We start from the raw sequence: 25,399 nt of genomic DNA, 5'->3' as shown, positions 1-25,399 counted from the left end.
TCAGCATGCATAAAAACACTTATTAAAATTAGTGAAATTTTGTGCAGCCATTTTAATATTGAGATGGAAGAAAACATTTTGGCGCACTGTGCTTTATTATTTCAGGAAGGGTAAAAACACAACTGAAATGCAGAAAGATTTATGCAGTGGATGGAAAAGGTGCTGTGACTGATTGAACGTGTCAAGAATGGTTTGCGAAGTAAACATTGTGGCCAAATAATCCTTTGCTGTGGGCTGTCTTACGCATTGGAAGCCATTTAGCAGCACCCCTGGCCTCTATGCACTAGAAGCTATAGCAGGAAATAGCCAACATACTCAAAACATCCAAATCAAAGTTACTGGTGAAAATTAAAAATGTGTCTTGTATATTACAGAAAAAACGTAAGGGACTTTTTGGCCAACCCACTACTTGGCAACGAAGACCTAGGCATCCTCTGCTGCGCCCTAGTGGTGGATTTGGGACATGACAGGCTTATTGTGCAGGCTCCCCAACCAGGTGGTGCTCAACCCAGCATGTTCCTGATGAGTGGGAGTTAAAACTATTCGATGATTTTATTACTTATATCCGCAAATAGCCAAAATTCTTTTAACATGGAAATCATGTTGGAGAGGAAGAGAGGGACACAGCACAGCGAAGGCCACACTGCCAGCCCGTGTTGCCCCGCAGAGACCCAGGCCCCCAGGCCCCGGTCACACAGCCACGCAGACACACGCCACGCGTGAGGTGGGCACGCCGCCACCTCGACCGCAGCTCACGTGCACCTCAGACACGCCCGGCGGGAGCGGCTACAGGCGGCCCCCAGTCAGCACGCGCCAGAGACGCCACGTTCGGCTCCAGGTGTTTTCACTATTTTTTGAAAGGTAATCTTCCTTTCACGTGGAGACCTTTAATTCTGGAGATGGCGCCGCCTGTGCTGTGTCTCGCTCCCTGCGGTGTGGAAGTGCCCCCTTCCCGCGGGCGAGGGCGGCTCTGTGCCCGGGCGTGGCGCCCGGCAGCTTCTCTGTCATCGCAAAGCGTTGCATGAGCTGGGCCAGCGCGGGCGCGACCCGAAGTGCTGGTAACAGGAGTGGGTTTGAGCATTTGTCAGGGAAGGGCCGTTTCCACGCGCATCTCTCTTCCTGTGCGGACACGAAACTCAAGAATGGCGGCTGCGCTCGCCCCGAGCCGCCCGCCCTCGGTGGGAGGAGCCGCTCCTCACGCTCCGCCCGCCGGGCCACGTGGGCGCCTGGAGTAACAGCTGGTCGCACTGAGCCATTTTCTCATCTTGGAAACAAGGTCATCATTTCATTCTTTGTTTACGATTTGCCAAATCACACTGCTACTTATTTGTGACTTTTGCATAGCTATTTCTTAGTGATATTAGTCTGAGTTTTTGTCCAATTTGGGGACTGATGAAATCCAATACTTGCTTAAACATACTGGGAACTTTGCTTTTCTCTGGGACCCTGTGGCCGTTCAGAGGGGCCTGGAGCTACCCACTGAAAGCATCACAGGACCCATCTGGGCAGCACCTGGATCCCGCTCGCAGTTAAAACTCAGGCTCTGCTCCTGGTTTCTTCCGCTGTCGGGTGTCAGGTGCATTAATCAGCGTTCTCCAGAGAAGCAGCCCAGGGGGTAACGCAAGTAGATTGGAAGAGAGTCACGGTGAGGGACTGGCCCCCCGAAGTCAGAGCACTAAGTCCCGCCCTCCCTCTGCCTGCCCCCGACCCCGGCCCCCGGCCCCGCCCCGCCCCGCACGGACGGTCTGCTTTGCTGGTCAGATGCCAATCCATCCCTTCTGGAAACAGCTGCACCTGCTCAGGCCCCAGTCACGTGGGGGTCACTGTTACTCTGGTCTCAGTGGTCATTTTTAGTCATTTCCAGTTAAATAAAATTATTTTATTCGGATTTCTGCATTCACTTACATAAAATTAGATGACGTTTTCTTATAACTATTTCCTCCCTGCTAATCTCCCTAATGCAGTTTTGCCCCCAGTATGTGTGGCGGGGGGTGGGGGGAGGCGGACTCCCCTCGGGCAGGAGAGGGGAGCTTTGTCCAACCAACAAGCAGGTCTCCAGGAGCAGCTGGGCTTCCCAGTCAACTCGGTCTCTCCCATTTCCCGGAGACAGTGTCTGTCCACAGGACAGGCCGCCCCAGACACCCGTCCCGGGGCCCCAGTGTCGAACCCGCGGCTCTGAATCAGGGTTCCCAGCACCCGCTCCTTGGGTTCCACTCACCAGATCACCATTCATTGTCAAAGGATGCCACTCGCGAACAGCCCGGTGACACCCCAGAGGCAGGGGCAGGCGGAGCGCCCGTGCCGGCCTCGGCCACTGTCCTGGAACTGCCCCGGCTCCCAGACTCCTTCGGTTTCCTTGGCGGCTTCCTTACGTGGGCAAGATTCCCTCCCTGAGCACCGTGATGGGCTCCACCTGCAGCCCTTCCCCTCCCAGAGGTCAGGGGTGGGAAGACACGTTCTCCCGGCCACGTGTCCCGTCCTCAGGTGCTTCCCCCAATCACCTCATCAAGACTCAGGTGAGGTGGAACAGGCTTTGCTCAGAACAAGGAGACCCCGTTTCACCTTTGTGGGCTGAAGCCACTTCAGGAACAGGGGACAGCAGATGCTACCGCTGCTGTGACCACTCAGGAAATTCCAGGTCCCGGCTCCTGTCAGAGCCGGACGGGTGCACATTCTCACCTGGTGCCCGCGTCCCGCAGCCCCTCCTGTTCTGGTCGGGGCACACTGCTGCCCCCGCAGCTGTGGTTCCCGTCGGAGGCAGTTACCTGGTTGTTAGTGCAAAGGCAGCTCTTCAATGTGGTTTCTGTGTTCACTGGTTTTCCTTCTCTAAGGCGTCCGCTCCGTTCACACCCGTCCCAGTGCGTCGGCTTCCCGGGCACCTGGTGCGGGTTCCCTGTCCCGCCACCCGGCCCGAGCCCCACGGCCCCGGGGGAGGCTTAAGGTTCCTTGTGGCCCCTCCTCTGCCATGTCCTGTAATTTCTAACATGTTAGGTTTACAGAGTTTTTAGCGGAAGATGTGAAGTTGGAAAACTAAACTGGGAAGCACTTGCAAGTGTCTCTGAGAGCCGTGGTCTCGGGGCAGAGCTGAATGGCCCTCCCAGGAGGCTCTGCACCCCCAGCCCCCAACGCCCCAGCTCCTACTTCTCACTCACCAGAGACCCCAGAATGAAACCTTTGCTTTTCTCCTTTTGCATAACAACCACCACAAATGTTCTCTGAATGCAGTGACCAAAATCCCAGGCCTCAACCAACAGTTGGGGGCAAACAGCACATTCAGTCACAACTCAGAAACGGCAGCGGAGCGATTTGTCTTCCCCGTGGCCTTCACCGGCTCCATCTCGTCTCCTGAAACCAGAGGTCAGCGGTAAAGGACAAGTCCCTGAGGCTGCAGTGAACACTTGTACGTTTTATTTACTTAAATCAGCATTGTACACGTTGCAGCTATGTGTTGTTAGTGTTGTATTTTTCCCGTTAACTAATACATGCCCTCATAGATATATTCAGTTAGTGTTATCACCATGGAAACAAGATGCCGAGTCATCAACTGAAAATTCACTTCTTCTCACAGTTTTCAAGTTTTTTGATTACACAGCAAAAATCAAAACCAAAAGGAGGTGAATAACCGTTAAGTTGTTACACAGACGTCATCTGCACTGCAAATCACACGACAGAAACGCTTTCTGGGGCCCAGGGAAGGGCTCACGAGAGGCCACCGCGTGTCCAGGCCTCGCCACTGGCCTCTCACTTCGGCTGCAGAGGACGAACTTCCAACCCCACAGCCACGAGGGGCGGGAGGCACAGCGTGGGGGCCGTCCCCAGGACATGCCCTCCTGCCACGCTCCCTGAAGTGACTGAGTGGCACTGTGTGTCTCGAGGTTTGTGACATTGGGAGCAAGGATTGGTTTTGCAGGAAAAGACCGGCTGGAATCGGGAATGCGCCATCAGGGAGGATAGACTCTGGTGTTTGTTCTTAAATTGCATCTCCATTGCATATGCTTTTCTTTAACAAATAATGTCCAAAACGTATACTGTTTACAGGAATATATTTGTGAGTAAATGTGATTAAAATGTTGCGCAGCTCTGACCACTGGAAGAATGCAGACCGGGGCGTGGGGACCACTCAGGTGACGGGAGGCCCTGCTTTGAAATAAACACACGGGAAATGCCCAAATGCACCTCAGGGTTCAAATAAATAAACCAAAACTTTTAACCAAACCCAAATTTTTAAGGACTTCTCCATCTTGTCTGCCATCTTGTCCATCTCACTGAAGGGTGAGACGTGTCCTGGGTAAGAACGAAAACCGCCCGAGTGTTGAGAGCAGGGCTCTGACCGGGCCGGGTTTCCAGGTGCGACATGCAGGCGCTCGCGGAGACGGGCCTGGAGGGAGGAGGAGGAGCCGGAACCTCCCACCGACGACTGCAGGTGCTGCGGGCAGAGCCTGCTCAGTGGCCGGACCGAAGGGCCGCCCGTAAGACAGCGCGGTCTGCGCGAGCAGCGACGGGAGTCTGGAGCAGGGCAGGGGTTGCAGCCTTGTGAAGCGCCCTGCCAACACTCCCGGCCACAGTCCGAGCTCCCCTGGGGCAGTTCCTTGGGGTCCTCACCCCGGAAGGGCCGAAGCTACGCTGGACTGTTAGGTCTGGTAGGTCTGACCTGTTGCGCAGCGGAAGGTGCCCTCGCTGGATTGTTAGCGAGACCTGAACGAACCGCACCTGCTCGTCCCGGGGCGAGGTGCACAGGGAGTTGCCCTGATCGACGGCTTTGCATGGAGCCCGGGCGGAAGCGAGGGACGAGGAGTGGCCAGTGCCCAGGCCGGTCCAGACGCCAGGACATTGGGGACACAGCACCCAGGACGAGGATGCTATCTTTGGTCACAAATTAGCGTACAGTTAAAGGGGGTGGGGGCGAGCTAACCAAGTGCAGTGTGTGTGCTGGAGGGGGGGGTGTCAGGGCCCCGGGGCCAGGCAGGCTGCTCCTCTGACAAAAGGGGGTGCGCTGTGCACCGAAGGTGCGACAGGGTTTCCGACGTGAGCTGCGGGGCCCTCACTTGGCCTCTCGCTTCGGGCCGTCCTGGCAGAAACGCCGCAGCAGTTGCTGGAGGTCGTGCTGGAAGGCGTCCCGCTCCAGGGCCTCAGGCACATCCTCCAGCCGCTCCAGGTGCACCCGTGTCCCCTGCTGGTCCTTCACCACCGCCCTCTTGCGCGTGCTGGCCTTACTGAGCGTCGTCCTGGGGGCAGGCAAGACAAGGTTAGGCCCAAGACGGCGGCTGCATGCACACCTCACAACAGGCTGAGACGGGCCCTTGTTAATTTACTCAAAGCCCCCTCGCTTCGGGCTGCACTGCGGAGGGGCCAGGAGGGGCCGCCCGGCCCGGTCCCGCCACCGCCTGCCCCTGCTGTGGAAACACTGTGATTAGTTCACACTCAGGCCTGTCCACTCGCAAGTCCAAGGCCTCCTTCCACAACATGCAGTGAGTGTGTTTCAAGTGCTGGGTGCTGTGACGAGAACGAACGAGGACGCTGAATCCCAGGGAATGTAAGCAATTCACCGGCGAGGACTGGCGGGGCCGCGCCCAGGGTCCCGGAGCCCACGTGGGTGGCCCTGTGCACCCTGCCTCACGTGGGACCATGCTGGGCACCGGCCGGCGGGCTTCCAACACAGTGCAGGCAGGTTCCCAGTGTCCAGCACTGGATGTCTGCCCATGGGCTACTCTCCCGGCCCCTGTCCTCTGACACCCGCTGCATCTGCTAGGTTCACCTGGAGCTTTAACGCGGTTTGCGTGCTGGCCTCTCTGGGCCTCTCCCTCCTTCCTTCCCCTCTCACGCCCCGACACCCGCTTTCCCTCCGGTTCCACATGAACTGCTTTGTGGCTGAAAGCACCTTCAATCCTGAACAAAGGCCTACACGGGGTTCCAATGGCTGAAATCAGATTACGACTTTCTAACTATTCAGCATCCATAGGTTTCTTTTTTCCTCCAAAAACGCACACATCTGACACCTGGCCCGGATGGCGCTGATGGTGGGGAGGGGTAACAGTCCATCACGGCCCTGCCCCGGGTTTTGCCGCATGTGTATCAAGTGTGCTACAAATGCGTGTGTCCCTGGTGGGGGCCCAGACTCACTCGTGGGCCCGGGAGCTGAGGGCAGCGGCCGGGGCACAGTGACATGCACACAGGCAGTCTGCACCCCGGACCTCGGGGGCTGCCGCCCTCCCTGGCTGAACCCCCAGCTGCAGTGGAGAATTTAGGGGGAGAGGCCTCAGAATCTATGCCAACGGGGAGACCTCATGGTGTGGGCTGCGCGAGTCTGTGGGGTTCCACCAGAACCAGACACTGGGCGTCAGAGCCCAGGACACTCTCCCCTCAGCTCGGGAGGCCCCTGGGGGCCGTGGGAGCTGGGACGCGCGCCAGCCCCCGGCAAGGGCACAGATGATCTGCCCAGAGGGGCCTGTCCCCGGGCACAGGTGTGGGCTGCTCACTGCTGATCAGACAGATCCCGGACCAGCCGCCAGGCACACTTGAGGTCACACACCACATGCAGAACACGACCAGCTTCTGACCCAAAGCAGCAGGCAATTTCCTGAGACTGAGCCACAGGCGGCCGTCACAGATGCATTTGTGAGCGACTGACCAGGCCCCTTCCCCTGCCCTCCAGTCTGCTGGCTGGCCTCAGCGGGACCAGGTGACCTCGGGGACAGGAGTCCACTGTCCTCAGGCCCCGAGGGTCAAGAGGACAGCAGGGTCAGACTCCCTGACACCAGGAGGCTGGCAGCTCCCAGGGGCCCCGGGCTGCGTGCAGGCTGGCAGGCGGCAGAGCGGCCCCCCATGCTGCCCAAACCTTCTAACGACCGATCCGTCCTCTCTCAGGATCTCGCGCTCTACTAAGCTGGGGAGGTGGACTTGCGCGGGGCTACCTGCGAACCTCAACGCCTGAGCGGGAGAGAAGAAACAGGGCAACGGTCACCACCACGGCCCAGGGGGCCCCGCGCCGCTGAGCCGGTCGGTGCTCAGTGCGGACGGGTGAGGCTGAGAAAATAAACTGAACCCACACTGGGGGCCGGTCGGGAGGCAGGGCCCTTAAGTCTCCCCCACGTCTGCGGGGGGTTTGCCGCACCACTTGGCAAAGGCTGCCGACCAACGCTGTGCCAGCGGCTTTAACCTCCTCCGCGCCCCCCACCCCTGCTTTCTACGGCGGCGACTAACGGCAGATGGAAGGACCGGACGCAGAGCGAGGAAAACCGCTCCGATCTCCCCCTTCTGATCTCCGAGGTCACTGGCTGTCCGAGGGCGAAGGCCTGGAAGTGTGTCAGTAAGTCACGCCTTCAGTCCCCACCTAATCAGACACAAGCTCAGTGTGTTGCAGGTGTGGACGAGGTCCCACGGTGACGCTTAATCTCAGAACGTTTCCACAGCAACAAACGCTTTGCGGACACTCGCCCACTCCCACCATCGCACCGCCAACCTGCGGCCAGCTGTGCTCGGAAGTAACAGGACGTGGACACTGTCCACCCTTTAGCACAGGACTGTCCCCTCCGGGGGCCGAACAGGCTCCTCCTCAGAGCATGTAAGTTCTACAGCCGATTAGCTTGCTACCAACTTTCAAACCTGGCTTTGGTTTCCAGAATTCTGGATCTTAGAATCGTTATAAGGGTTTATGTATCTATCACTATGGACTGGTTTTCTAATTATTGGCAATCAGAAGTTAATTACAAATGCTTCTCTTATTTGCGGGTATGAAATGAATGAGGTTTTCCTCATGCCCATCACTGGACCTGCACCCTCCCGCATCCTCCCCTCAGACTCGGGGTGCACCTCACATCCACAGCCACGCCGAGCTCCGGAGCTGGGGCTCTGCCTCAGCTGGGACGAATCCATCATCCGGACTTTAAAAAGTTGTGACAGTGACTGGGATGAGCCCCCAAGACTGAGGGGACAGCCCCTCGCCACATGGGCTGTAAGCCAGGAATGCCCGTCTGGGGTGGCTGGCACCCCTGGACCACACACGAGCGAGGACGCAACCACAAACCCCCTCATTTCACGCACACGCACGGCCGTGGCGCCGTGGCGCCCGTACCTCTTCAAAGTCGGCTTTGGCGGAGGGAAGGTCGGAAGCGAGACGGGGGTCCCCCAGGTGCTTCTCCATCCTCTCTCCACGCATCACTGTCGTTTTCACGACTTTGCTGACACGCCGGCCGTCCACGGGCTCAGCCTGGAACCTCGAGGACTCACACAGGGCACTGGGCTCAGACAGAGTCACCTGAGTGGGGACACAGAACAGCTTCTGACTGACGAGGCAGCAGCGATGCCTTTGTTTAATGACAAGGCAAACCCTCAAAGGCTACAATGCTACACAGGAGCCTTCCAGGAGTTTGGGAAAGAAACAGTTCGGGGAAAAGCCCAATAATCCACCAGTAACGCCGGTCTAACCGCTCCGTGCCCAGAGATGGGCCACCTGCTGAGCCACCAACAAACCTGTCAGAAGTCCCGTGAGATGTGCCACACGGGCAGGACCCTGTGCGCCGCTCCCCCACCTCCCTGCGCAGAAACCGGCTGCTCTGCGTTTTGGAGAGAAAACCACCTGGAGACAGAGTTCTCCAAGTGGGAGACACTGACACCTATTTCTGGAGCCCATGTGTCACAACGAAACTGCAAGGACATGAATGAAGCGGCGAGAACAGTCACGGCCTCGCCCAGAGAGACGGGCGCGCAGAGCCAGACACGCTGCCGGGCACCCTGTTGGCCTGTGGGGACCCCTCCGTGCCCCTGGGCCTTCCCTGCCTCTCTGACCGTCAGCACAGGGGCGTCCGGGCCTCCCACCTGTGCTGGGTGTCTGCTGTGGTGGACTGTGAGCCAAACAGGAAAGGGACAGAAAGGACCGACACAGCAGGTATCAGGCTGCAGATGACCCTGACGGCTGTTTTGAAACTCCAGCGCCCCATGGAGACAGACGGGTGTGTCACTGGGAGCCACGTGAGGGGGACAGAGGCCTGCAGGGCCATCTGCTTGTCCAGGTCCCACGTCCCACGTCCGCACTCCACCACACTCTGCCCCGCGTGTCCACATCTCACGTCCACGTGGCCCCTCACCTCTGACTGCTCGGTGTCGCTCCTCAGCACCACACGCTTTATGACTTTGGAGAAGCCGTCCCCATCCTCGACACTGATGGGTTCCTGGGGCTGTCCCTGCACGGTGACCTCCTCCCTCTCTATGCCGTCAGGGGACACGTACCGCCTGATGACCTTCCTGGTAACCTGGAAGACACGGCGCCCAGGTATCTTGTCTTTGAGTGACAGGCCTGGGCGTGAGGACCAATAGGCAGGACGGCGCCGGGGGGGATGCGGGACGTTACCTTCCTCACCACGGTGTGCCCGTGCTCGTCCACGTACTCCTGCTCTGTGACAGTTTCTGGGGGCACTTCAGGCATGTCTTCACCCTGCACAGAGACAAGTCCTGTCAGCTGGGGGCACCAACTGAGGGCCCCTCGTCCTGGCAAGAGCACGCGCATGTGAGGAGGTTCACAGAGACAGGCCGGGGTCACGGGGGCAGGCCTGCCACAGGGGCTTCCAGAAAGGAGGGCAGATGACCCTGAGCTCAGGGGGCCAAGCCACATAAACACACAGAGCGGGTAGCACCTGGGTGAGGGGTGCAGACAGACGTCGGAGCATCCCCACCCGGAGCAGCCACGGTGCCATGTCCTTAGCATCAGTGCTCAGGACGATCACACGGCTGCTTCCTGGGGCCACACAGCACCATGTGGCCCCGCCGCCCTGGGCCGGCCACCAGGGCTGGGGGACACGGTCCCAACATGCATCCTCTGAGCAGCTGGTACCTGAATAATCACACGCCGGCGGACGACCCTGGTGGTGACTGTTGCTTCGTCATCTGAGCTGGCCTCCAGTTCACCCAGCTCGGCCGTGAGCTCCTGCAAGCAGGCAGAGGTGGTCATCGCCCTGTGGCGCCTCTGCCATGGGCTCTGCTGGAACTCACGTGTGCCCCTGGAGGTTTTGTCTACTCAGCCCCGAGGACGAGCCCGCAGGCTGCAGACCACTGCCTCGAGGCTCAGATGCCCCCAGGGTTGAAGTTCGTGGTTCAACGAATGGAAGGCAACCTTGGCATCCAAGCGTCCGAGGCCCCACTGGACAGACCGGCTGCTTGTCCACCCTGCTCCCAGGACATACGCCCGGGGAGACACAGCCCCTCGGACTCTCGGGCTTCGGCTTGGAGTGGCTGACCCGCAGGTGTGGCAGTGTCTGCCGCTGGTGGCAGCCGCTCCCACAGGCCCAGGCTCCTTGCAGCCTCCCTGGTCCGCGGTGCCCCTGGTGTGTCCCACTCACCGTGAGGGGGAGGGGCACAGCCAGGGACAGAGCCAGAACGTAACCTCAGATTACAATGTCTCAGAAGCCACATATCAAACCACTCTCTCCTCATGGAATGTTATTCAAAAGGGAAGAAAAACATCGACATTTTCTCAACCTATTTTAAAGTAGCACTTACGTTTCTATCTTTTTTGCTAAAGAAAAACATATAAAATCTGGACCAAGTTATACATTAAATATGCTCAGGAACCTGCTGCCTAGAAACAGAGTCAGCAGGGAACCCGATTGACATCCGACCCCCAGGTGGGGTTCGTGAGAGGGTACAGTCAAAGTCCGGAGCGCAAGTCAGGGGACAGGAAAGGGCCCGAAAACACAGGGCAGGGCTCAGGGTGACGCAGCAGAGCCCTGCAGACCGAACGCAGGGATCACCTAGACCGCGGCTCCAAGTCTGCACGTCAGTAAGCACGTGGGTTCTGGGCTGAGCTCGGCAGCTTTGAGCCCCAGACGGCGCCTATGAAACGTTTTTACTGGGGCTGATTTAAGCCAGTTAGTTCTAGAGAGATGAGTGATCTCTGCAAAGGCATGAAAACCATGAAATACAAAACCCGTCCAAGGGATGGTCCCTGACATTGGGGGGCGGCCCGGAGAGTGGAGTTCTCGCCTGCCTGACCACGGTTTCGGCAGCGATGGTGAGGCTGCTGCGGACGGCGTAGCTGACGCTGAGCCAGCACGTGGGGTCTGCAGCCCAGAGACAGGCCGGCACGACTTTCTCCCCAAAAGCTTCGATTCTTTTATCTAACTTGTTCTTTCCTACTAAGACAGACGTTAATACATTAAAAACTCTTTGACGTGGAGAATATTTTGAACTCTAAAAGGAAAAGGAACACCTAACTGAATGCATAGTAAATTAAATTGAATTCAAATAGGTCCACACATTTGCGTGTAGAAATCAATGGGGTTTCCTGACAACAGCAATTCTTCCCCAAGTTCAGGGTTCCAAGGGCATCCACCCCCAAGTGGTGGTGAGCGGGAGTACATACACCTCTTTCCAAGAATCGATAGTCTCCATGGATTTGCCACAGCGGGCTCCTCCCTTGTGCACGGTTGGCCCCCAGTTAACATGCAGGGATGTAGGGTTGTTCTCATGCTGCCAAAGTCGGGAGCAGCAGCAGGTTCAGGAGGAGGGTCCCTTTCCTAAGTCATCCCTGAAACTCACATCCTGGTGCCGATCTGTCCCCTACCCATCGTAGCAGGTCTAACTAAGGTCTCTAACTGTGACCTCAGTATGAATGTTTCCTAGCCAAAGGGTTTCCAGTGACAAAATGCAGCCTCACAGGCAAGTTGGAATCATGTATCATTTTTTCTGGATTCACCGGGTCCCGTATTTTGAAAAGGACTGCAGGGTTCCCATGGCCCAAATTCATTAATTTGACAACCTTGTGGTTCTGCAGTGACAAGATAAGCCCCAGAGAGAAATGACCTCTGGGAGGCAGTCTGTGGCTATCACATGTGGGCAGGAAACGCAGAAGGGACCTCTTACCTTCTGGAAAGCCGAGTTTTCATCAAGACTCTCGAAGGCCGGTGGCTGGTCATCCCCAGACTCCACTATCACCAGGCTGGTTTTCCGGGGAGAAGCGCCCCGCCTGAGGCCCAGGGGCTCCTGGGGTTCCTGCACAACGGGCGGGTCTGCCTGCTCCCCAGGGGAGGGGGAGGGGGTCCGCAGGGGGGACCTGTCCTCCTTGGGGGTCCCTCTGGGAGAGCCAGGTGCAGATGCAGCCTTTTCAGTGTCTGATCCTTCTGTCCCTGGGGTTGTCACACTGAAACAGAAAGGCCGGTCAGAGCACGTGGCTGCATCCCGCCCCCACAGCAGCCCAGGCCTCAAAGGGGAATGTGACTGCCCTTCAAAGTCCCAAAGTCAAAAAGGTTTTGTAACTTTGGCCAAGAAATGAAATCTGAATATCCCTACCCCCCCCCCCAGGTGAGGTACAGTGTTGAGTTACAGCTTCCTGGTGCAAAGCAACTGGGGAAGGGGTCTTCTGAAGGTCAAAGGTTCCCTAATGCACACCAACCCCCTAATCTCCACAGAGTATATACACTATTACTTCATCTTGGCTTTGATAACTTCAGGTGCTATTGAAGAATAAAGCAGGTCTACGCAACAGAGACCTGTAGGTAACAAGGCATTTGAAGCAAGAATCAAAATTTGGCAAAACTTGTGAAAAGCATGTAAACTGCATGTTGCCCCAGGCATTGCAACTATAAATATAGAAAGTCTCGCTTCTGGAAAACCGTATTACACAACAGAAAGACCCTCTAGCACTGACACTTTCTGCACTGACACAGTCTGGGCTCACTCTAGTGTAGCTTCCTAATCTTACTTTCTAGTAAGAAAATTCTCTGCTTTTTCTGCTCCTGGAACGTGGAGCCACTCCCGTCCCTGTCCAGGATCCTCTCTGACTGCAGGTCTGCGGCTCCCCGCCCTCCTTGCTCCTGTCTTCTCTCAGCTCTTCTTGGTGCCGTGCCCTGAAGTCTGCAAGGGGCAGGGTGGCTTCGTGGGAGAAGAAACCATTCATTACTCGAGTCCCCATCAGTCTCAAGTCCCAGTGGCCCCAGCAAAGCTCACTGAATGACAAAGGACACTGCTGGGTGGCTCCGGAAGCTGCTCTCAGATTCCAGGCCTGAGGACCAGCCTGCTCTTCTCAGACCCGTTTTCTCTCTCTAGACAGTTTGTGTCCTTTGAAGAATTCTCTGTGCTTTGCAGCAGTGACGTGGACCTGGGCTCTGCTCGTTCCCCATCATCTGAGGGTTGGGCCACATTTATGCTATTGTGAGCCCCCTGCCTTTGCAGGAATGCAGTGCCTCCTGAGCCTCACTGCTCATCCTGTGACCCACCACTGCTAGGCCTGTGCAGCTTGCAGGGGAGAGGGGAGCAGCCACCCTACAGGGAGCCCCCTGGGGTCATGAAATCCTGGTTTAAAGCATGCCTTTCCAAGCCTGTTCTTGATCTTCAACCCTGGCCCTGAATAGGTGCACAGAAGGATCCTACTTTGTAGACGTGGAGACAGACTCAAGGGCTGGGAACGGGCCGCAGGACCCGGCCACAGACCTGGAAGTAGGCTCAGGTAAGTCTGTGACCACCATGCAGCCACCACTGTGCCTCTTACACACTATGCTCTCCTACAGCCCTGGCATTTGTGGGGCCATCGAAAAAGCACTGCCAAGGATGGATGCAGCACACCTGGCCCCTCGCCAGCCACCGCCCTGTTCGCATAGAAACCCAACTCACAAGTATTCCTGCTCTGGAGCTGGCACAGTCCCCAACAGGCCCTGGGGCACTTGCTCCTGCTGAGTAGGGGGGACGAGTCTGGAGGCTGGGCTGTCCCCTTCCGTTTTGGGGGTGTAATCCTGAAAGGTGGAGTAGCTGACGGAGAGGTCTTCGTCTGAGACAATGGGAGGGGGGCCGCAGGACCTGCTCTCCCTGGACGCTGCGTGCAGGGTGGACAGCTCCTCTGGGAGGGCAGAGAAGCCTGCAGAGGACAAGGCGCATCGGGATGCCCCTGACGCTCACCCACAGTGTGCGTGCGTTTGCTAGGTGCCCACCCACGTCGTGCCACCTTTGTGTCCCGGGATGGGACCGTGCTCACCTTCGACACGCTGGTCATGCAGGGACCTTGGGCGGGGAGGGGCTGGGGCTGTACAGCTGCAGCAGGTGCCTGTGCAGTGAGCAGGCCCCGCTGAGCCCGAGGGGACAGCAGAGGGGACGCCTCAGGAGTGAGGGTCTCCCCGGACAAGAGACCACAGTCTGAGTGGGGCCGAGGGCCCCACATGCTTGCGACTGAAGGCGAACGTTGATTGGAACCGTTCCCACTCTTTCTAAGAAACAAGAAGCCCGGTCCTCAGCCCCGAATACATAAGGAGACCCGCTGGCGTTCCGGAGGAAGAGAAGGCGCAGCCCCCAGGTGGGAGAGGAGGCGGCGCCGCGAGGGCGCATTGGGCGGGAAGGGTCCCAGAGCCGCCCCGCCCCCAGCCCCCCCCCAGGGATGCAGGGGGCGGGGCGGCGGGGCGCACACGGCCCACGCCCAGGGTGGTGGACGGAGTGTCGCGCTGAAACCCACCCTACAGTGGCGGCGCGGCGGGCGGAGGGGAGCCCTAGGTAGGGACTCTGCCCTGACAAGAGAGGCGGCGGCCACCTTGCACAGCCGGTCTCGGACCGAGACAGACAATTTCTGGGTCTCGATCACGCAGTTCGGGGCCTTTGCCACAGCGCCAGGGCCCCGCAGAACGGGCGGGGACGTCTCGGGGCACCCGAGAGAGATGGCGGCCGCCACGGGGAAAGGCGCCCCGGGCCCTGGCGCCCAAACCGACCCTGCGCCCCGCGCACGCGCGCCCACCCGACGTGCAGGCGCAGTCCGACCTTCGCTGTGGTCCGGCGCCGTAGGCGGCTCCAGCTCCGAGCAGCCGAGGCTGCCGCGCTCCGGGAGCGGCTCGCTGCTGGCCTCCATGAGGTGGACGATGTCCATCCGGTTGATCTTCGTGAGGCAGCCGATGAGGCTGGTATCTGGATGAGCGAGAAACGGCGGGGTTTGCACGCGAGGGCACTCTTCTTTCATTTAGGTGCCCTACTAAAATTCTGGCTTTCATCCAGGAAACCAGCGGCCCCGAATGAGGAAATAACGAGCAAAAACAGGCAATGGGATGAGGAGGAAAAGCCGGGCCGGGCACAGGACTCCGTCAGCCTGAGTTCCAGATAGAACGCAGACACGTCCTCAGCACGAGCAAAGCCCACGCTTGGGACGCCCGTCATGAAGGAGCATCTGTCGTCCGTCTGAAGTTTAGTCTACCTGGTGCCCCCATTTTTACTGGCAAAGTCCCAGGGTCGCAGGAAGGGGCGGGAGGCACAAGTGAGCCCCAGGCTGAGGGGGTGAGGAGGCCTCTGCGGACCCGCGGGGTTGGGGTCAGAGGCCCACACACAGCGCTGTTAGGGCACCACCCTCACCCGTCCTGCCGGTTATCGAGCAGCTCAGGAAGCTGAGCAGAAGGTGGCCACCAGCAGTGACACAGGACAACTGGAGCAGCTTTGTCCGCTGTCAACATTTAGAAAATCTAGGGCTCTGAGACCATGCCTGCTGGCAGCTACGGCTGCCACCCCCTCCCACTGCAGATGCTGGCCTGTGTCCCTGCAGGCCCGCCACAGTACTTGGCCTGGTGGCACCTGTCCTGGGACCCGACCGACGGGCAAGAAAGTGTGTGCCGGACACCACCCAGCGGCACCACCTACCAGTGGCAAGCTTCCCGTCCCGCTCCAACCAGTACTTCAGTAGCGCATGGCTCTGGTCCTGCAGGGAGTTGGGGTTCTCTACTCGGATCTGATGGATCTGTTCCTCGGTGAAGTCCAGCTCTCGTGCTAACTCTGGAAGAGGAGGTCCAAGCCTGTGAGCCATGGACCTCAGACGTTGGTCCCACACTGGCCGTGGTCTTAGGAGGGTCAGCTGTCTGCATGGCTGAGCAACCAGGTCCCTATCTTCTGCACATTCACTGTGACTCTCCCGTACCCTCGTACTTCTACTAGGCACAGACTCTTCCTTAAAGCTGCATGTAGAACTAGTCACCATCCTAGTGGAATACTGAGTCCAAGGCTACGGTGATAAAATAAGTATAACTTGGTCCCATTTAATTCCAAAATTCAGAGAAGACCATTAATACTGGCTTATCCTCTTCACTGACATAACAGAAAATAAATCACTAAAGCAGGAGGAAGAGACCATTGCTGTGAATCACCGCAAGGCAGCATTTTAACCACCTCAAGGCCTGCTCCCAGATCCTGGTGTATAAAACACCAGGTGCAGCCTTAATAGGTTGGCTAAATAGATTCCCTGCTTGGAGTTGCTATGCTGTGACTAAAGGTTTGGGAAGAACTGACCTGTGGAGGGAGCCAACAGCTGTCCCTTACAGGACGCACAGGCTATGTGGATGCTTGTGCACTGTGGGGCATGTGTCTGGAATGAGGCGCCCTCTCTGTGGCGTGATTTGCAAGTACTTTTCAAAATTAACAAAGTACACGCCCTCAACCAGCAATCCCACCTCAGGCGTGTACCCTGTAGCCACACCCACAGACATGCTGTAGCATATGACACTCCTGCCCAGATTGGGACACACTGTCCGTCAGGCACAACCATTGATAAAAGTATGACAGAATTAGCCAGACATTTGAGAGCATGAGGCAGCTACGTCTGTGATGATGGAGTAGTCGTGAGAAATACCAAGTAAAACTTGTCTTATTTTTTAAACAAAAGACTGAGGAGCAAGCATTGTGCATTTTTTCTGAACACATGAACAGGTCCTTCAAGACCAGAGGGCCAGATGCGGTGAGAGACTTGCCTTTTGTGTCCCAGCCACTGAATGTGGCAGCAGTGTCCTATTCTTCACTAAGTTTGCGGATATCCAAGCACACACACACACGTGGACATTTGAGAAACAAAGTCATTCTGAATGTCACCTATTTAACAAGTCAGCCGGAGATAGCGCACTGCTCTTCCTTCCCCTGAGCTCCTCTAACTAAATCTGATCTAAAGAAAATGGCCGTCTTCCTGCCTTCAGTCATTTCCCACATTACTGACTATCTTTGCTAAGGGTATGTCGACGCCTGCTCATTACCAAATCTTTAAGAAACCAAAAGGGGATGAATATTAATTTTATACATTTGTTTCAATAAAATAGTCACAAGGAATAGAAAAGTAAGTCAGACCAAGAAAAGAAAAGAAAAAAAACCAGAGCCGGAAACTGCCCACCTTGCTTTACTATGTTAAGTCCAGGTAATGTGAAAGGGAAAATCTGATTTGTAAGTAAATTGTATTTATTTTAGAATTCACTTTTTCTCAGTAAGCTAACATGTATTATAATTTCTTCTCTTAAGCAGTCCTATTTCTCAAATAATTAGGGCATCTCATTCTTATGTATTTCAACATTTATCCAAAGCAAATTTCAGCACTGTTCACAAAGATACCTGACATACAGGACCTAAAAGAGAGGTGTCCAACCTGTGGCCCATGGGCCACATGCAGCCCAGGATGGCTGTGAATGCGGCCTGAGACAAAATCATAAAGCTACTTAAAAATTATGAGATTTTTTAATGTGTGTACTTAATGTGTGGCCCAAGACAACTCTTCTTCCAGTGTGGCCCAGATACGCCAGAAGGTTGGACACTCCTGAACATGAGGAGCCCTGGTTAAAATCTCAAATTAAACATTATGACCACGGCATCTCACACTGGTTTTGAAAACGAGCCATTTCCCCGAAGGCTGGGCAGCAATGGCTCCCGAGCGGGCAGTGGGGCTGACTCACACTCAGTCTCTTACCGCAAACCCCCAGACAGTAAATGAGCTGCCCTGGTTCGCAGGGCAAGTTCACAAGAACCTGGACTTTCTACTCTGTTTTGTATTATTCTCTTCACTACCCAACGTGGTCTTCCTCAAGAAAAGGGAAAAAAGGCCTCTGTTATCATTAATGACTCTTGGCCAATGTGACCATGTCATTCAGACCAAGCAGGTTTTGTTGAAAAGCAGGTGCCACTCAAGTTACCTGTCCAGCTGAAACCCAGGTGGTCAGCAATGTAGGCCAGCCGTTCCTCCATCCGCCGCTGCTCCTCCTGCTGATCTGCAGAAGGTCAGAAACAGAACAGCGTGCTGTCTGCACCAGGAGAGGCCCCGGGGCTGACCATCCGCAGCAGGGCGGTCAAGCATTTGGACACCCAGAGCACAGCTCTCATGAGAGCAGCTGCATGTCATGTAGGGTTAAACTGCATGTGCCTGACTTCCAGATGGAATGGGGACTAGATCAAACAGAAACCATGAAACCCCGGCGCTTCCACATCTCTGCAATCAAGACTAGTCACTGCTACATAAGCGGCTGACTGGCCGTCGTCTGAGGACCCACATGCCAGGTTATCTGCGAGAACGCTGCCCACCAGTGAACAGCCGTCACCCCTTCCTCAGGTGACGGGCTCACAGCCGGGCTCACAGCCGAGCTGCCGCAGGGCTGTCATCGGTGAGGACTACCTCGCTGCCACAGGCAGCAGTGGCCCCCTCTCATTCGTGGATCACAGGACACTGAGACCCTGGCCAGGTGGGCCAATCCTGGGGCTTTCAGAGTGGCCCTGGCCCTGGTGACCCACAGGTGGGAGGTGAAGTCTGTGTCCACCGTGCAGGCTGTATCACAACACACAGTTGTTATCTGGACCAAGTTTGTATCTGCTCTCTTGTAAGTAAACTCTTACTTTGCTCCCACAAACTGTGATTTCCCATTTATTTTTAACCCCCATTAATTGATGGGCAGCATTTTAGATCATGGCATTGTGACATTTTTCATAACGCAAATTTAAAAGTAACAGTCTTCACTGGAGATGCTGGAAGCTCTGAGCGGCTTCTCCAAGCCCCGAGGTTTCCTTGCTGAAACGGAGCCAGGGCCCCTCCCCGACGACGTCAACCATGCACAGTCCGAGTTTTGTTGTCTGCCGCACGGCCTTGGGTGCCTTCCCTGTTCACCGACCGCATCAGCAAAAAGCCCGTTTTACCTGATCTGTGTTTGCTTAAAGTGTTTACCAACGGTATCCGAAATCCAACCTTTCTGAATCAAAAACAGATCCACAAAATTGGGATTTCGTGATCTGTGAAATCTTCTTGAGCACATGGCTTCCTAATGATTACAAAGTTAAGTATGAATTATTGGCAAGGACACAACAGTAAGAAAAAGCATCGAATCCTCATAATATAAAGCAAACCCCAACATCCTCCTGTGCGGAAGCAGAAGTGCCGAGCTGGAGGCAGAACAACAAAACTCCGCGCAGGCGCGGCCCCGCGGGCAGCGTGGGGAGGCCGGGGCCGCAGCCTGGTGGGACCGCATTCCCGTAAGCATTCCCGTTGCTCAATCTTGAGATTATTGTCACGGACAGGAGGGAACAGAGAGCACAGGACACGAAGGGCCAACACAAACACAGGAGCCACTACGCCAAGCATAAAGAAAAAGAGACACAAACCACCAAATAAAACAAAGGACACGCTACGCAGGCTCAGGACATGCGTGCACAGGGTGTCCCTGGCGGCAGTACCTTCAGCACGGTCATGGCCGTTCTCATCGGGGATGCGTTCAATCAGAGTCTCAATGGACTCATCCCAAACTGGCCTCGTGTCAAAGACGTCCTCGGGGACCGGGGGTTCGGTCTCAGCAGGCGGCAGGTTTTCGATCACGGACACGTCCAGGGCACTACTGCTCTCGTCATCGGAAACTGCCTCCTGCTCCCTCTCTGCCTGGGCCAGCCTGTCCACCAGCTTGGCTGCCTCATCGCTAATCTCCTCGAAGAACTCGAGGGAATTCCTGTACAGGTCCAAGAACTGCTCCTTGCTCTCCTGGGGGGGCCCCCTTCCTTGTGCTGGTAGACAGGTGGCAAGTAGCTTGGGGCTCGTGGCCTCACCCTCTGACTGCAGCTTGGGCTCCTCTGCCCCCTCCCCACCCCCCACTTCTGTCTCAGCATAGCTTCTGGCTCTCCCTGAACTGGCACCAGACTCAGATCTGCCCCTGTCGTCTGCTGCCCTGTCTAGAGTATCCTGTCCCTGAGGGGCCACTGTCTGGGGCAGGGATGGACCCTGGGGCAGGGGCTGCCGCCCAACCCCCTGAAGGGGTGCTTTCATGGGTATTTTAGACTTTGGCCTAGCCTTCGGCTCAGTCCTGTCCTCATCCGGGCTGGGCAGGCCCTCAGGCTGGGCCCTCTCTGCCTGGGCTGGGGCCGAAGTCCTGATGGGGATCTTGGACGTGCTTTCGGGACAAGGCACACTCTCTGTGGCTGCGGTAGGGATCTCAATGACTGACTTTTGCTCCTCTGGGGAGGAGTCAGGAGAATCGTCCTCCCGATCTGCATACACAGACCTGGTGACTGTGGAGAAGTCCAATGCAGCCTGGACAGCGGGTTCTGGGCAGGCGGGGTCAGCCGGCAGCTTCACACTGGACGCGGCAGGCACATCACCACCCTGCCCAGGGGGCAGGCCCTTGGTGTCCACAGAAATAGCCACCTCCCCCAACAACGTGTCCTTGGAGGCTGCGGTCCCTGTCTGGGAGCAGAGGCCACCATCTGAGGCAGGGGGTCCCTCTCCTTCCTCACCCAGGACACTGGGAAGCAAGTCAGCCTCGTCTGTGTCAGTGCATCCTGAAAGGGCGGGGGTGGGGGCCAATGGCCGTGGAGGCTCGTTCACAGCGCCCCCTTCTCTCACGTCATCAGCGGTGGCTGCTTCTCCGGATTCTTGGCTAATTTGGAAAAAGTGGAAACTCTCATCTGCATAGGGCCTTTTGGTCATGTCGATGGCCCCACTTCGGGTCATCTCAAACAGTTTGCCTTCCTGGAAGAGAAATGGGTTCTGCTCGCTGGTTGGGGTCCCCTCCTCAGTGGGGGTCCGTGCAGGAGTAGTGTCTGGGGTGGTGCCCTGTGACTGTCTGTCCGCCATCAAACCAAACACCTTCTGCTCCTCCTCCTTCACTCGGGCCTCAAAGGCTTCATCGTCCTCGCGGATCTCGCTCCAGGAATCGGGATCCGAGTCAGAGGCGGTGATGACGACCTGGCTCACGTGCTCGCTGGCAGCGGCAGTGGAGCGCGGCAGGTGGGGCTGTGGGGGTGCAGGGGCGCAGCCGGACAGCATGTCCCCTGAGGTGCTTTCCAGGCCCTGGTCCCCAAAATTGGAGCCTTTGCTTGAAACAGCCTCACTAGAGACACGGGCCGCCGGCGTGCTGTCCACAGTGGACGCGACAGTCACAGAACACACGTCAGAAGCATGAAAACCGGAGTGTTCTGCACTTGTTGGGGACTTGCTGTCTTTGCCAGAGAAGAAGGACTGAGGAGGCACATTTTCATACGGGCTTGTGACCTGAAGATCGCAGGTGTCTGCAGCCTCAGAGGGGTCACAGCCTGGACCGCCCACAGACAGACTGTCTGTCTGAACAGCCAGGGAGGAGTCCAGTGCGGGGATGTCCTGGAAGCTCTCGGAAGCGTGGCTGGTCTCTGTGCCCTCCGTTTTTGCTGGAGAAGACGCAGAGACAGCACCTCCAGATGCTGAACAGTCAGGCAACGGGGACAAAGGTGACGAGCCCTCGCCGGGGCCACCGGCCTGTGGAGATCCCCCCTGAGAAGCCCCTAGCTCTCCTCCTCTTGAGTCCTCGCCTGGGTCCTGGGGAGACAACGGATCCTCCCAGACGACAAGCTCCTCCCTGCCGGGGCCACAGGGACCTGAGGACACAGATGGGGCCGAGTGGCCAGGACTCCCTGCTGCACACCCGCGGCCGGCACAGATGTTCGGTGGGTCGGCATCTCTGTTCAGATCCTCATGCGGCAGATCCGGGCCTCCAGTGGGATCTGCGTGACCATCTTCAGGCAAACGAGATTCACACTCTTTTTCTTCTGATGTACTGGACTCTTCCTGAGTGTCTTCATTCATCTTGAAAGTGTACTGTTTGGAAGCAACGGGCTGGAATGGTGCCTCCTCGGGACTGGAGTTTGAGTCCAAGCTGGACGGGAGTGGGGACGGGGGCTGCACCCGAATGACCGGCTCTGGGAGCAGCCCCGGCTCAGCTCCTGTCTGCCGCGTCAGCTCAGGCTCACTCTCCGAGGGGGAGGATGCCTTTCTGTTGTCCGAGGTCACCATGACGGGGGTGTCACTTCCGTCCTGTGCACATGCCGGGCCATCAGCGTCCAGGTCAGAGGGTGAAGATGACTCTTCGGGCTTCGTTTCTTTCCGACAGTCTCTTTTCTGCTTGGCTTCTTGTTCAAGTTCATCAAAGGTTTTGATTTTGGTCACCATTTTGAACATCTCCTCTTCAGGGGTGAACCTCTTTTTCTCCCCGTTTTCTGAGTCCTCCTCCTCAGCACACTCATGAATCACAGCTGGTTTGGGGGTGCTGGCATCAGAGGCCTTGGGTGTGACCTCATAGCTGACTTCTTCAGAACTGGGGGTGTCGGGAGAGAGGGGACTCTTCCCGGAGCTCTCCACCAGGGACGTCTGCTCCAGACTGTCATCCTCGGCACTGCCATCGGGGTCTCGCAGCAGCCGGGACCTCACGGAAGCCATCTCTGTGAAGAAGTCGGTCTTGGCACCGGCCACGGGGAGAGGGGCGTGGCCCGGGAGCGACCCGGCCTTCGCCTCGGGCTCCACGGGGCTACTCTCCAGGGAGTCGCGGCAGGGAGACTCCCGCAGGGGGCTGGGCTCTAGGGAGTCCGGGGTTTTGTGTGAGGAGTTGTCCTCCAGCACAGGGCTGGCTTCCAAGGAGTCCCTGTGGCTCACCGCCAGCGACTCGTCAGCCCCGGGACTGAGGACCTCGGGGTCAGAGCGAGGGAGTGGTAGGTCCAGCCCCTGGGGACTGCGCGGGGATGCCTGGGACTGGGCGGTCCTCACAGGGGCCTCAGTCGATAAGGGCTTGGGGCTCGTGGGTCCCTGAGCTCCAGGATCCGTCTGTGTCTTGTGGGCACGGGGGCCATCATCACAGACCACGTCCTTCATCAGCCCGGCAGGTGCTTCCTTTGCTGAGGACACAGTACAGCGGCCCGAGCTTTCGCCCTCCGGTTCGGGGCCCGTCTCTCTGGAAGGGTCCAGGGCGCCCTCCTTCACACACCTGGCCCCGGGTTCTGCGCCCTCCGCAGCAGCCATGCCCGGCTCTTCGGCACCATCAGGAGAGTCTTTGGTGGAGGGATGCACTTTGCCTGAATGAACGTCTGTTTTGAAGGCGGTGTTTGCACTGGTTTCCCCCGTTTGCTCCTGACTTTTCTTTGGTGAATAGGAAAGGCTTTCTGGGCTTGTCTCGGGGGTCTCTGCCAAGCCCTCATGCTTGTAGCTCTCTTCCGAGCTGACCTGCGGGGTCCCCTCCATCAGGCTGCCGCAGGGAGACCCTGCCACCCCTTCCTGCCCCAGATTTTCACAGCTGCCATCCAGGCGGAAGGTCAAGGCTGGGAGTGGCTGCACACTGCCAGGCTCCGGTGGGAAGGCCGTGGGGAAGGGGCTGGTGAGCACCTGCTCCGGCACCAGCGGCACCTCTTCAGGCTCTTCCTGGCGACGGAACTGCTGGTACCTGTCATTGTCTTCCAGCTCCAGCTTAATGACCTCGGAAAAGTCAGTGGAGGTTCTGCGGTCGGGGCTGATCTGGAGGTCCGCGTCTTCCCGCTCGTCCAGCTCCTCCCCAGGCACCGGGCCCACGGGGGGCAGCGTCCTACCGGTGGGGAGGGTCTCCTTCCCTCTGGTGGTATCTTCTCTCAGCCCCGAGACACCACGAGCTCCTCTTCTGGGTTCTGCAGCCCCCACTCCCGGGGACCTCTGGCCTCGTCGGACGGTCGGACTCTCTGTTTTCAGTGTCTCTTTCTGGACTGTTAGCGGCCCCTTTTCTTTTTCAGCCCGAACTGTGCCTTTTTCCTGTGGCTGCTTCAGTTTGACGGTTTTGTGCTCAAACAGCCCAGCTTTGTGCTTGGATGGGTCCCGGCCCGACTGAAAGGCCTTCATCAGCTCCCGGACAGACATGGTCTCCTCGATGCGCTCCGTTCTCGAGGTGGGGGACACCGGCGCGGCCTTGTCTGTCCTCCCAGAAGGTGCCACCGAAAGGCGCTTCTCAGTCTTCCCAGAGGCCGGCCCGGGAGGGTGCTTTTCCGTCCTCGCAGCTGGTGACACGGGCAGGCGCTTGTCTGTCCTCCCAGGTGACACAGGGGGGTGTTTCTCCAACTTTCCTGATGGTGACACTGGTGGGCGTTTGTCTATTTTACCTGAAGGTGACACAGGTGAGTGTCTCTCGGTTTTACCTGATGAGGACCCGGGCGAGTGTCGCTCGGTTTTTGCTGAGGGAGACACAGGCGAGTGTCTCTCGGTCTTGCTCGGTGGCGATGCTGGAGGATGCCGCTCGGACTTGGCTGAGGAGGTGAGGGAAGAGTGTCTGTCCGCTTTGGAGGAGGGGGACACAGGTGCCCGCCGGTCCGGCCTTTGAGGGGGGGACGCGGCCGGCTGTGGCCGGGGTCCCGCCCTGCGGGGCACTTCCTCCTTGCCTTTGAGTCTGACAGGCAACTTGCTTCGCCCCTTCTGCTCATCTTCCACTCTCTTCTGCAGGGCCTTCACTTTGTCCTTGATGGGCCCGATGGGAGTCTCCTCGATCACGGGGGACGTGGCCTTGGCCCTGGGCAGAGGCTCGGGGGCCAAGCCTGGGTCTCCCTCCAAGGACTCTTCGGAACTGCCCTGTTTCAGCTCACCTTTCCCTGTACCGGCTTGCGCACTCTCCCCTCTCTGTTTCTGCGTGTCCTTTAACTTCCGCCGCACTGGCTTCTTTACCCCCAGGCCTGGCTGCTGTAGGGTCTGCGTCCTCTGCGCCTCATCCCGGGGAACGTCCTTTGCTTCGCTTTCCGAGCGTCTGTCCCCGGCTGTGGGGGGCGTTGACCGCGGGGCCCCTCCAGGAGCCACCGGGTAGGAGTTCAGATCCTCTGTGAGGTAGGTGACCAGCCCTGTGGCGTCCCTCTGTCCCTGTGCTGGGGTCTCCTTCTCTAGCCTGATTTCTACACAGGGGACCTCAGGGACCTCCAGGGGGGCCCTTTGCTTGGCCTCTGCCACCTCCTCATCACTGAGGAGCACCCACTCCTCGTCCACTTGCGGCCCCGCAGGCTGGGACCCTGGCCCGCGGCCACTGCCCCCTGAGCAGGCCCCGCCCCTCAGGATCTCGTTCACCTTCTCCAAGTCCTCCTTCACTCTCCCCACGATCTCAAAGGGCTCCCCTGGCTCCTCCTCCGCGGCCCCGGCCAGTGCCTTCTCCCCGAGGGCACCTGCCCTGCTGGCCGCGCCAGTGGCCAGGAGCGCCGTCACCTTGATCAGGTCCTGCTTCATCTCGGAGACCTCCGAGAGCAAGTCTGGGCTGGCCAGGGCCGGGGCCTCCGTGACCAGGTGGCTTTTCAGGACAGACGTTTCTGTTGACTCTGTCTCATCGTCTTTGATGGGAATGGAGGACATTGAAAGTAAAATGGAAACCAGAAAAGATGTTGGCAAATGTAAACAAGGACCCAAGGACACAGTGTCTCTTCCTGTCCTGTC

General features: G+C 57.7%; 1 protein-coding gene across 34 annotated transcripts in view; it reads right to left on the bottom strand.

Moving 5' to 3' along the window:
* Positions 1 to 3,386: 3,386 nt before the first annotated feature.
* The window catches only part of ANK2 (ankyrin 2), a 305,473-nt gene continuing 283,460 nt past the window's right edge, over positions 3,387 to 25,399 (bottom strand). For 19 of the 34 annotated variants that reach the window (XM_053658114.1, XM_053658111.1, XM_053658113.1 and 16 more), the window contains 12 exons: positions 19,417 to 25,296; positions 17,892 to 17,966; positions 15,592 to 15,723; positions 14,728 to 14,871; positions 13,600 to 13,840; positions 11,854 to 12,130; positions 9,827 to 9,919; positions 9,347 to 9,430; positions 9,084 to 9,248; positions 8,072 to 8,254; positions 6,836 to 6,927; positions 3,387 to 5,225 (listed from right to left, as the gene is read on the bottom strand). In XM_053658114.1, coding sequence (XP_053514089.1) covers positions 5,042 to 5,225; positions 6,836 to 6,927; positions 8,072 to 8,254; positions 9,084 to 9,248; positions 9,347 to 9,430; positions 9,827 to 9,919; positions 11,854 to 12,130; positions 13,600 to 13,840; positions 14,728 to 14,871; positions 15,592 to 15,723; positions 17,892 to 17,966; positions 19,417 to 25,296 — 7,550 coding nt within the window. In that variant the 3' untranslated portion in view covers positions 3,387 to 5,041. The remainder of the gene's footprint in view (positions 5,226 to 6,835; positions 6,928 to 8,071; positions 8,255 to 9,083; positions 9,249 to 9,346; positions 9,431 to 9,826; positions 9,920 to 11,853; positions 12,131 to 13,599; positions 13,841 to 14,727; positions 14,872 to 15,591; positions 15,724 to 17,891; positions 17,967 to 19,416; positions 25,297 to 25,399) is intronic. The other 15 variants (XM_053658131.1, XM_053658128.1, XM_053658135.1 and 12 more) reach the window with 2 other exon arrangements.

Source organism: Artibeus jamaicensis, unplaced genomic scaffold (assembly GCF_021234435.1).
Source record: "Artibeus jamaicensis isolate MK-2021 breed Jamaican fruit bat unplaced genomic scaffold, CSHL_Jam_final scaffold_537, whole genome shotgun sequence".
NCBI lineage: Eukaryota > Metazoa > Chordata > Mammalia > Chiroptera > Phyllostomidae > Artibeus > Artibeus jamaicensis.
This window is presented reverse-complemented; position numbering and strand designations above follow the sequence as displayed.